At 40.9% G+C, this 11,033-nt stretch overlaps 2 protein-coding genes across 2 annotated transcripts; both read right to left on the bottom strand.

Moving 5' to 3' along the window:
* Positions 1-1,454: 1,454 nt before the first annotated feature.
* On the bottom strand, positions 1,455-6,360 carry LOC311135571 (ribosome biogenesis protein BRX1 homolog). Its single transcript, XM_084169582.1, has 9 exons — positions 6,203-6,360; positions 5,887-5,998; positions 3,757-3,871; positions 3,570-3,619; positions 3,181-3,254; positions 2,936-2,986; positions 2,712-2,813; positions 2,390-2,518; positions 1,455-2,063 (listed from the first exon to the last, which is right to left on the bottom strand). Exons 1-9 carry the CDS (start codon positions 6,344-6,346, stop codon positions 1,821-1,823), a joined length of 1,020 nt encoding a protein of 339 aa, XP_084025708.1. The 5' UTR covers positions 6,347-6,360; the 3' UTR covers positions 1,455-1,820.
* A 127-nt stretch (positions 6,361-6,487) lies between these two features.
* LOC311135629 (cell cycle checkpoint protein RAD1-like) lies at positions 6,488-8,912 on the bottom strand. The gene is made up of 6 exons (XM_084169658.1): positions 8,781-8,912; positions 8,393-8,594; positions 8,190-8,298; positions 7,700-7,958; positions 7,286-7,384; positions 6,488-7,042 (listed from the first exon to the last, which is right to left on the bottom strand). Exons 2-6 carry the CDS (start codon positions 8,585-8,587, stop codon positions 6,865-6,867), a joined length of 840 nt encoding a protein of 279 aa, XP_084025784.1. The 5' UTR covers positions 8,588-8,594; positions 8,781-8,912; the 3' UTR covers positions 6,488-6,864.
* Positions 8,913-11,033: the final 2,121 nt, after the last annotated feature.

Genomic DNA, 11,033 nt, shown 5'->3' on the forward strand with positions numbered 1-11,033 from the left:
TTACGCGCTTAAATATGACGTAATTTATAACGGACAGTCTTTTCTTAAAGAAAAAGGTCCTAAAGAAAACTGTGGTAAACTTATTTTCTGTTGATTTTGAATATGACCAAAAAAAGAAGTGTGAAAGTGACAGCAACAATTCTTAACATTTTAAATTGCTGTGCTTATTTGGATCCCCATTAGCTTTTGCAGAGGCAGCAGCTATTCTTCCTGGGGTCTACAAAAAATACAAAACATGACCAGTAACAAAACACTGATAGACAAGGCCAGTCACGCAATGCAACAATATATAAACAATACAACAACAAAAATGATGTGTGTCTGTGTGTCCCCTCACAGTCCCCACCACTCCATGAGATGTTTAATCTTTTTTTAAAGGTAATTTTGCTGTTTGCTTGAGTAATTGGAGATGGAAGGGAGTTGCATGCGATCATGGCTCTGTATAATACTGTGCGTTGCAGTGAATTCGTTTAGGAATTGGGGACTATGAAGAGACCCCTGGTGGCAAGTCTTTTGGGGTATGTATGGGTGTCTGAGCTGAATGATTATGCAGAATTTTCACTACAGTAATACTTCTCAAAAACTAGAAGAGAAGCAATTAATCTCTCGTCAACCCTCAACCAGGCTCTGTCGTAGCCGGCCGCGACCGGGAGACCCATGGGTCGGCGCGCACAATTGGCCCAGCGTCGTCCAGGGTAGGGAATGGCCGGCAGGGGATGTAGCTCAGTTGGTAGAGCATGGCGTTTGCAACGCCAGGGTTGTGGGTTCGATAAAAAAATAATGTATGCACTAACTGTAAGTCGCTCTGGATAAGAGCGTCTGCTAAATGACTAAAAATGTTTAAAAAAAAATGAAAGACTGGCATGCATGCATGTTGTTGATGTTAGTTATGTATGTGCAGTTAAGGGCAAGCCTGCACTAAACAAAGACTAAAATCTAACAATACAGCGCCAACTATCATCTTAATATCCATTTATTTTAACCAATAATCTGAAATCCGAGTCAGTGCAGTACAAGTTGAGTGCCCTTCTCTATTTGAATGCTGAATGTCAGTAGTTACCTTCTCTGAAAAACAGCATTGTATTTTGTCAAAGAATTATCTCCATCAGTTTACTAAGAACAGGCAGCAAACTGATTGGGCGGATGTTAGAGCCAGCAAAGGGTACTTTACTATTATTTAGGCAGTGGAATTACTTTAGCTTCCTTCCACACCTGTGGACACACACACTCCTTTAGGCTTTGGTTAAAGATATAGCAAATAGGGGTGGCAACATCTCTGTTAGTGTTTTGACATGGATATTATAACTGTAGATTCGCAATCAATATTTACAAGGCTGGTCAAGTTACTAATGCACGTATCAAGTCAAAGGAGGTTCAGTCATTGGTAAATCAATCTGACAACTTCTGCAATGAACAGGAGAAATAAACAATACTACTAAATCAAGACTATTAAAAAAGGTCCAAATATGTTTATTTCATAACCGTGAGAAAAGCTGGAGCATAACAGAAGTCACATAAAGCTGCTTGAGTTCTTTTTTTGCAGCTGAAACATATAAAAATGAAACACAAATTACATATTTTGAGAGTTTCACAGGCTGCAGACTTCATGGTCGACCCAATCCTCCCAGTTTATTGGCAGCCAAATTTCCCAATTCGTTTTTTCCCCCGATTCGTTGAAACGCATTGATGATTCAATGTCACTCCCTTCAAACTTCTCCTTTGTGTTTTGGAGAGACGACATGGAATTGAGGAAAGACAAATTGACAAAGAACCAATGTAATCACTTTTCAGATGACCCAACAAACCAACCAGTCTCTAGCCTAACGCTTCTGCATCCTCTGTCGTTTGAAAGCCTTGTGTTTGTTCTTCTTCACTACTTTAGCTGCGGGAGCCTCCAGCTCAATGTGGACTGGCCTCTCCTCAGCTGGCGTGGCAAACACGTCGTCTGTCACGTCCCTGGTCACCTCCTCCTTGTTCTCCGTCCTCTTCAGCTTCTGGAGCTCCTTGACCATCTGTTTCTCTCTCAGCTTGGAGGCGGTGGCCATGCGGATCAGACGCCGGTGCTGTGGGGAGATAGAGACAACAATGAATGACTCAAGAAAGACCATGACTAATCATTGTCCCAGTCTCAATATAAGTCATCAGATGCCCGGTGCTGTGGGGAGGGGAGACAGAACAACAATGAACCAATCTGATCTAGAAACATTAACCATAATTCATGACCGCCCCATCACCAACAGTACATTGTCTCAATAAGTGATCAGTCACCGGTGCTATGCGGAGAGGGAGACAGACAACAATGAACTATGGCTTTACCTACTGAAGATAAAGGTTAAATCTACCGGTGATGTCGGGAGGGGAGTCCACTAGGATTCACATGAAATATTACCGTGTTCGGAGACTCGAAGTGTGGGTTCTCGAAGAGAGTGGGGCCGCCGAAGCTCCCCTGGAATATTTTGATGAGGTTCAGGACGAAGCGAGGTCCAATTTCTACCATCGATGCATCTTCCTCAATGATCTGTGGGACACCGAAATAAATCAAAACATATGTTGTGCTAATAACTTTGGCCATTCAGGAACATTACTTCTAAATCTAAATCAGGGAATGTGTTAATAAAAAGGGCTGTTAGAAATGATCAGAGAATATTCTATTACACATAAGTTGACCACATACTGTATAATGGAAAGGGGAGAAAGTTAGTGAAACTCACCTGATAGTTTCTGAACCATATCCTGTTGTCTGTTACGGTGAACGTGAAGACGTGGTCCACAAAGGGCTGGCTCCTGGGGTGGTACTGGGGAGTCGAAAATGTCTACAAAAACAACAAGGCAAGAACTCGCTTCTGAACTGATCACAACATCACAAGAAAAGCAAAACAACTAATAATGATAATTGTATTTGATATTTTTTTGCAGTAATGATAACGAAACTAACCTGGATAAAGAGCTCCTTCAGCAGTGCATAATGGGGCTCCTTGTCAAATTGCTGTTGGGTTGAGAATACCAGTTCATGAAATAGTATTCCCATACATCTTGATGGTGAGGCCCATGTGAAGTTAGTTTCAAGAGTTTCAGACTCAGATTAGGATATTCTCAGAGCATTTTTGCATTTTATTCCAGGACTAGGCATAATCTGTGTCTGGGAATCATGTTGCTGTTGACCGAAACGGCAATACTCACAGGATCAAACGACAGCAGTGGTCTGGATCCCTTCAGACAGTTCCCTGTCATTTTGAGTTCGGCGAGCGTGTGGACTACAGGAGGAGTAAAAAAAAGGGAGAAATGACCACAGACTTTCAGAGAGCATCAATCATTATTCTATTCCATTTTAGTCATTTAGCAGACGCTCTTATCCAGAGCAATTAGGGTTAAGTGCCTTGCTCAAGGGCAGAGATTTTTCATCTAGTCAGCTCAGGGATTTCGGTTACTGGCCCAACGCTCTTAACCACTAGGCTACCTGCCGCTATTTGATACCACCAGCTGCGTTACCACTGTTACTTGATTGAGACAAAATGCTAAATGTAGTCTATTCATGTCATTTCACACAAAACTCAGGCAATGACACTCACCATTCTGAACCAAGAACTTTGCAGAAGGCCCGTGGGGAACATTTGCAACCCTATACAAAGAAAGTGACTTAAATCATTACATTGTAAGGTGACGTTTTCGTAGACATGTCAAGTGACAGGAAGCCATGTCAGGGGGACAGGAATAGAATGCTTGTGTGTGATTCGCCGCTGTTAACTTGACACTCACCACATGTACAGATCCTGCTTCTTCTTTGCTTCAAAGAATATGCATTTGTTGCAGTTCTTGATTTCACACACCTCGTTTATGACGAAGAGTTTGTCCTTTCTGTCCATTTTTGTGTCTGCAAGAGTAAGATCAAGTCTCCAGGGTTATACCTAACTACATACATTGCTCAATATCACAAAACCACAAAAAAAAAAAAACATTTAAAAAAACATGTAAAAAGGGAACAAACTGAACCAGTATCTGGGCAGAACAAACTGAACCAATATCTGGGCAGAACAAACTGAACCAGTGTCTGGGCAGAGGAGGAGATTAATATATAAAAGTAGTCTCAGTTAGCTACCATTCATTTTCCCATTAGACAGCTCTGCAAGCATTATGTCAAAATCGTTAATCACCAAATATGGAGTTTGGCTGAGCAACTATCGTCATTTACTGTTATCATGCAAAAGGTCTTAATACATATATATTTTTACAAGCAACTGAAAACATTTGTCTGGAAATAATATAGTTTTTGACCAAATCCACCTCGTCGGCACCTCCAATAGAAATCACTCATTCCTTTCACGCACAGGTCGGCTTAGCCCTTGATCACGACTCAGTTCCATTACAAAACACAGAAGTCATTGGACGAAAGGGTCTTCTGTACGGGGGAGTTTCGTTAAGCGCCCCGACGCTCAGTCTGAACATTAACAAGCATCGCCTGCCGTTTAGGAAGCATAAGGACCGTATTGTTCATATTAGCAATGAATACTTTTCAAAAGACAAAAAGGTTACGTTGATACACACCTTTATAGGGTAAGTGTTCCCACACGGCCACATCTCCATGTTACAGCACGTGTTTACAGAAGACAGACGGAAGACAGAGGGACCACCCGTGCTAATTTAGCTATCTAGCATGCTCCGAAAACCTGGCTGTAATTGAAGATCGTCAGAAATTTTATTGACTGCAACTGTGTATATTTCGCATTTGTGAAATTATTTCGATGTGATATGAAAGTAAATGCCTTTATGTTTCTAGAACCATAATGCAATTATGAAACGAATCATGTTTAGACAGATTATTTGGCTGTTTTGGCTGCCAGAGCCAGTCTACCTCTGAAGATATTATATAAAGTTCCTTGGACCTTAAGGAGTAACCATAGGCTCCTTAAGAGTACATCTTGGGCTAAGGTCAGCTGAACCAGCAGCAGTACAGTGTCCCGAAAGATCATTGATTTTATCACCTCCAACAGTGTATGAACGTCATACCCAAACCCGTACTACACACAAGGCAATAATATTTCATGTAAGTAGACAATATAGTCTGTTTTTACAGTGATCTTTCCAAAGAGGTGGTCAAAAACACATGGCCACTTGGTCAAAAACAATACATTTTTATTTAAACCTTTTTTGGAAGTATACTGAACAATAAAAATATTAAAACACAACATGTAAAGTGTTGGTCCTATGTTTCATGAGCTGAAATAAAATACATTTCCCATTCGCACAACAGGCTTATTTCTCTCAAATGTGACTGCAGGAATGTCCAACATGGAACTGAACGGTCCTTTCTGTACCATAAGCCGCCTCCAACTTCGTTTTAGAGAATTTGGCAGTATGTCCAACCGGCCCCACAACCGCAGACCACGTGTAACCACGCCAGCCCTGGACCGCCACTTCTGGCTTCTTCACCTGCAGGATCTTCTGAGACCAGCCACCCGGACAGCTGATGAAACTGAGGATTATTTCGGTCTATAATAAAGCCCTTTTGTGGGGGAAAAAAACTAATTCTGATTGGTTGTGCCTGGCTCCCTAGTGGGTGGGCCTGGCTCCCAAGTGGAAGGGCCTATACCTTCCCAGGCCCACCCATGGCTGCGCCCCTTCCCAGTCATGTGAAATCCATAGATTAGGGCTTAATGAATTTATTTTAATTGACTGATTTCCTCATATGAACTCTAACTCAGTAAAATCGTTGAAATTGTTGCATGTTGTGTTTATATTTTTGTTCAGTATACATACCGTGCGTGACAGGAGTACATTTTGTTAGCTGCTCAGCGAAACTACATATTTGATGAGTAATTAACGTATTTTGATATTATGCTTGCAGAGAGGTCTACAGTTGTCTGCCCACATATTGGTTCAGGAACAAACCTGCTTTCGTGTGTGGCATCATCGTCCTGAGGTCCTGCATCAAGTGCCGTGTTCTGAAGTTGATGCCTCTCGAAGAGAACACAAGAACTCGCTCTTTGTTTCTCCACTTACCCTGGAAGACAAATCAAATTAATCAACACATTGTTTCATATATGATAGGTACAGTCATGTAACGTTACAGTCCATGTTGTTTTGTCGCTGTTTTTATACAAGACAGACAAATCACTAACGTTTGCTAGCTAACTTTACAAGCCAACGAACAGTTAGCTTAGCTAACGTTAACTGGCTAGCAATTTCATGTTTGACGCGCACTTACCATTGACACGGGTGCTGGGACGCTGATTTCCTTGTTCTGTTCCGTCTCTGTAGTTTGAGGTTTATTTCCATTTTCTACTAATTTAACTTTCTTTGCTTTTCCACCTGGACCCTTTCCTCCACGTTTTCTCTTGAGCGCCGACATTTTGGAGATTTGTGACGCGCAGGCGCACAACCGTAAGAACAGAGCGAGGAAAACGCACGTGTAAGCAGGACAAACATTTAAAACTGGCGCCACCTGGCGTCGCGGAGTTGTATTGCGAGAACAGACGAGATGCTGCTTGTCGAAAGTGATAGCGCCAGTTTTAGTGGTAGAGCATTTACATTTATTGTCAAAACTAAGATGTTAAAAAAAATATCAAAAGTGAAGGAATATTTTGATTATAGAAATATTGTTCCAAGTTCCTTGTAAACTTCCAAACAACGGGAGAGCAGCATTAATTCATTGAAAACAAACCAGAAAACAAATTGAGAGAAACTATTAGCAATTAATTATTTTCACTTTAAAATGAACATGTACCAGAGTCAACACTACTTACAAATAACACAGTCAAGAAATACAGTCCAAATAACAGGGCCAAGTGAAAAATGCAAGTATTTCTTTAGAATAACACCTAAAAGATTTGAGCCTCGTATTCTTGTACAAAGATAATCCTATTCTCACTACTCCTCTTCCACTTCCTCATCCGGACAGCAGTAGTATTCTACGAAGCAGATCTGTCCGTCATCATTCCTGACCAAGTACTGCAAAGACAGGAACCCTCGGCCGTCTGTCCTCACCGAGACCTTACAGGATAGAGCCAGGGCCTTGGTGGACGGCTTCAGTAGAGACATCTTGTACCTGACAGAGGACATAAGCAAAGTGACAATCCAGTTAGCATGTACTTCACAACCATAATTATCCCAGTGAAAGCCGTACCCTCAAAGCGTGGCCGACAAGCAAAAATATAAATAATTTAGTAAATGCATTCCATGTTCACGTTGCACATTTCTTGATTTCTAGGAAATGCAGGAATCTGTAGTAGCACACTTCCTGCATATCCAAATCCATGATGGTCATTCAGTATATAGAAGATGAATGTACCTGTTACTCTGAGTCTTTGTGCACTGAAACAGCTCCATCATGTCAGAATCCTTTGGGTAATCATAATGGGCATTCCCAGAATTCCCAAAGGTAGACAACCTAAATATGAAAACAGATAAAAAGAAGAAAGGTTAACAATGGCACGATGATACTCTGTAACCATCATACTGTGGCACGATGATACTCTGTAACCATCATACTGTGGCCGTAATGACCTTAGTAACCACCCAGCGAACTTGTCAAGAGTATCCAGCCTTTTGGTGTAATGGCCAAAAGGTCTTGGACGGACTGCTGCAGACAGAGACTACAGTTAAGAGTCCTGAATTCGCTACAATACAATGTCATTTTGAGATTTTCTCATTCAAAAACACACACACACAATTTGTTTAGTAGAAAACAAAACAAGTATTGCACCTAAAGTATGGCTGACTGGGAGACATGGTGATCTGCAGGACCTCGCTGGTCATGTCCAGCTCAGAGAAGGCCTCCTTCAGACTCTCTGACTGCAGGATGACTTTATTAGTCACATTGGTGCTGCAGAACTCAAAGTCTATAGGCTCGTCTGGCTCCTGGGTGTTGATCTTACACACCGTCACCACACCACACTCCTCTAGGAACAGGGTCAGGGGGTAGCCATAGCCGTTGTAGCACATCCGCAAGGCAGTGGCCACTCCTGTAGACACAAGACATGTCAGTTACTCCCAGTAGCTTTGATAGTTTTTTAGTCTGACATTTTAGAAAGAAAGGTGTGTGCGTGTGTGTGACTTTCACCTACAATAAAAAGCTGATGATTTTATTAAGGTTAAAATAATGGCGTTTTGGCCTGAAAAGTCTTCATCACATTGGTTTTTAATCACCCAGGAGAAATCTGAAAGGATATCAAGTGGACAGTCTTCTTCATTACCTGGTACTGTGCTTCCCCCGAAGATGGTGAGACAGTCCAGAAGAACAGTTAGGTTGACCTGAAACCCCACTGAGTCCTCTCTGATGGTAAACTCCTGGAAGATCTCAGCCTGGAAAAGAATGACAACATTAACGAGACATGAGAACACAACCCATCTAAAGGTTAATGACTCAGAATGTGTGTATTGATATCCCTGCACTAACCTGAATGAAGGCATTGGCTTGCAGACACTTAGAGTCCTCCACAGTGACTTTCAACCCGTTTGGTGTGGCATTGAAGATTGCATGATCTTTGAAGGTGATGGCTTTCAAGATGTTGGACAGATTCCTGACATTGTCCAGACTAGCTACAAGGACGTAGTTGTCATCTCCCGTCTGAGACTGAGTAGACAAGGGCATTTTCTATCTGAAATAAACAAAATCAACAACAATCAAAGGAGGAAAACTAGGTAGATGAAAAGTGAAATCAAGATTAGCTAAAGTTAACATAGCTAGCCATTCTAGCTGTCAGCCCACTTCAGCCGTCTAACGTTTAGATAAATCTGATCTGCCAGCGTTAACTTTATATAACCAGTAACGCTGTCACACTCACGCAATTGTCAACGGTTTTAGAAGATTAATCTTGATATATCAATATCTGTTGACGTTTTTGAAGAAACGCGCCATCTGAGATTTCTAAACAACACCTTATTTCCGGGTGTTCTTCTTCGGTGGTGTATGCCCTGTCTCAAAGCCAATTACAATATTATTAACGATAGCGCTCTTTCTGCTTGGAGGTGTTTTAGCAACATTGTTTTCCAGGCAGTACACTGTCCAATATTGAGGTGTGTAGGCCTACACAAAAATAAACACATAGTATATAGAAACAAAATATATTCAGTGGTATAAAGTACTTAAGTAAAAATACTTTAAAGTACTACTTAATACGTTTTTTGGGGTATCTGTACTTTACTTTTATATTTTTGACAACTTTTACTTTTACTCCACTACATTCCTAAAGAAGATAATGTACTTTTTACTTCATACATTTTCCCTGAGACCCAAAAGTACTCTTTACATTTCGAAAGCTTAGCAGGACAGGAAAATGGTCCAATTCACACACTTATCAAGAGAGCATCTCTGGTCATCCCTACTGCCTCTGAACTGGCAGACTCACTAAACACAAATGCTTAGTTTGTAAATTATTGTGTAAGTGCTGGAGTGTGCCCCTAGCTATCTGTATTTCAAAAATTAACAAATAAAATAATTCAGTCTGATTTGCTTAATATAAGGAATGTGAAATGATTGATACTTTTACTTTTGATACTTAAGTATATTTAAAACCAAATACTTTTAGACGTAGTATTTTACTGGGTGACTTTCACTTTTATTTGAGTAATTTTCTATTAAGGTACAGTACCAGTCAAAAGTTTGGACACACCTACTCATTCAAGGTTTTTACTTTATTTTTACTATTTTCTACATTATATAATAATAGTGAAGACATCGAAACTATGAAATAACACATATGGAATCATGTAGTCACCAAAAAAGTGTTAAACAAATCAAAATATATTTTATATTTGAGATTCTTCAAATAGCCACCCTTTGCCTTGATGACAGCTTTGCACACTCTTGGCATTCTCTCAACCAGCTGTAATTCTTCTCAAAACTTTTTTTATTATTATTTTTTAAACTTTTATATAAAAATAAATGCACTGTTGGTTAAGGGCTGTAAGTAAGCATTTCACTGTAATGTCTGCACCTGTTGTATTCGGCGCATGTGGCCAATACAATTTGATTTGATTTGATTAACAGGTGTGACTTCTTAAAAGTTAATTTGTGGAATTTCTTTCCTTCTTAATGCGTTTGAGCCAATCAGGTAAGGGTGGTATACAGATGTTAGCCCTATTTGGTAAAAGACCAAGTCCATATTATGGCAAGAACAGCTCAAATAAGCAAAGAGAAATGACAGTCCATCATTACTTTAAGACATGAAGGTCAGTCAATCCGGAAAATGTCAAGAACTTTGAAAGTTTCTTCAAGTGCAGTCGCAAAAACCATCAAGCGCTATGATGAAACTGGCTCTCATGAGGACCGCCACAGGAAAGGAAGAACCAGAGTTACCTCTGCTGCAGAGCATAAGTTCATTAGAAATCAGCAATTAACTGGGCCTCAGATTGCAGCCCAAATAAATGCTTCACAGAGTTCAAGTAACAGACATCTCAACATCAACTGTTCAGAGGAGACTGCGTGAATCAGGCTTTCATTGTCGAATTACTGCAAAGAAACCAGTACTAAAGGACACCAATAATAAGAAGAGACTTGCTTGGGCCAAGAAACACGAGCAATGGACATTAGACCGGTGGAAATCTGTCCTTTGGTCTGATGAGTCCAAATTTGAGATTTTTGGTTCCAACCGCTGTGTCTTTGTGAGATGTGGAGTAGGTGAACGGATGATCTCTGCATGTGTGGTTCCCATCGTGAAGCATGGAGGAGGTGGTGTGATGGTGTGGGGGTGCTTTGCTGGTGACATTGTCTGTGATTTATTTAGAATTCAAGGCACACTTAACCAGCATGGCTACCACAGCATTCTGCAGCGATACGCCATCCCATCTGGTTTGCGCTTAGTGGTACTATCATTAGTTTTTCAACAGGACAATGACCCAAAACACACCTCCAGGCTGCATCAGATGACCTGGCCTCCACAATCACCCGACCTCAACCTAATTGAGATGGTTTGGGATGAGTTGGACCGCAGAGTGAAGGAAAAGCAGCCAACAAGTGCTCAGCATTTGTGGGAACTTCAAGACTGTTGGAAAAGCATTCCAGGTGACTACCTCATGAAGCGAGAGAATGCCAAGAG

Source organism: Coregonus lavaretus, assembly GCF_964263955.1.
Source record: "Coregonus lavaretus genome assembly, chromosome: 10".
Classification (NCBI taxonomy): Eukaryota; Metazoa; Chordata; class Actinopteri; order Salmoniformes; family Salmonidae; genus Coregonus; species Coregonus lavaretus.

Bases quoted from the DNA above. Each gene is read 5' to 3' on its own strand.
- LOC311135571 (XM_084169582.1), bottom strand. From the start codon at position 6,346: ATGTCGGCGCTCAAGAGAAAACGTGGAGGAAAGGGTCCAGGTGGAAAA. The intron at 5,999-6,202 runs GTAAGTGCGCGT...TTTGTCTTCCAG, and splicing joins TCCCAGCACCCGTGTCAATG to GGTAAGTGGAGAAACAAAGA. The intron at 2,064-2,389 runs GTAATATTTCAT...ATCTCCCCACAG, and splicing joins ACTTCGAGTCTCCGAACACG to CACCGGCGTCTGATCCGCAT.
- LOC311135629 (XM_084169658.1), bottom strand. From the start codon at position 8,587: ATGCCCTTGTCTACTCAGTCTCAGACGGGAGATGACAACTACGTCCTT. The intron at 8,299-8,392 runs GTTAGTGCAGGG...ATTCTTTTCCAG, and splicing joins AAGCCAATGCCTTCATTCAG to GCTGAGATCTTCCAGGAGTT. The intron at 7,385-7,699 runs GTGCAATACTTG...TTTCATATTTAG, and splicing joins CCCAGTCAGCCATACTTTAG to GTTGTCTACCTTTGGGAATT.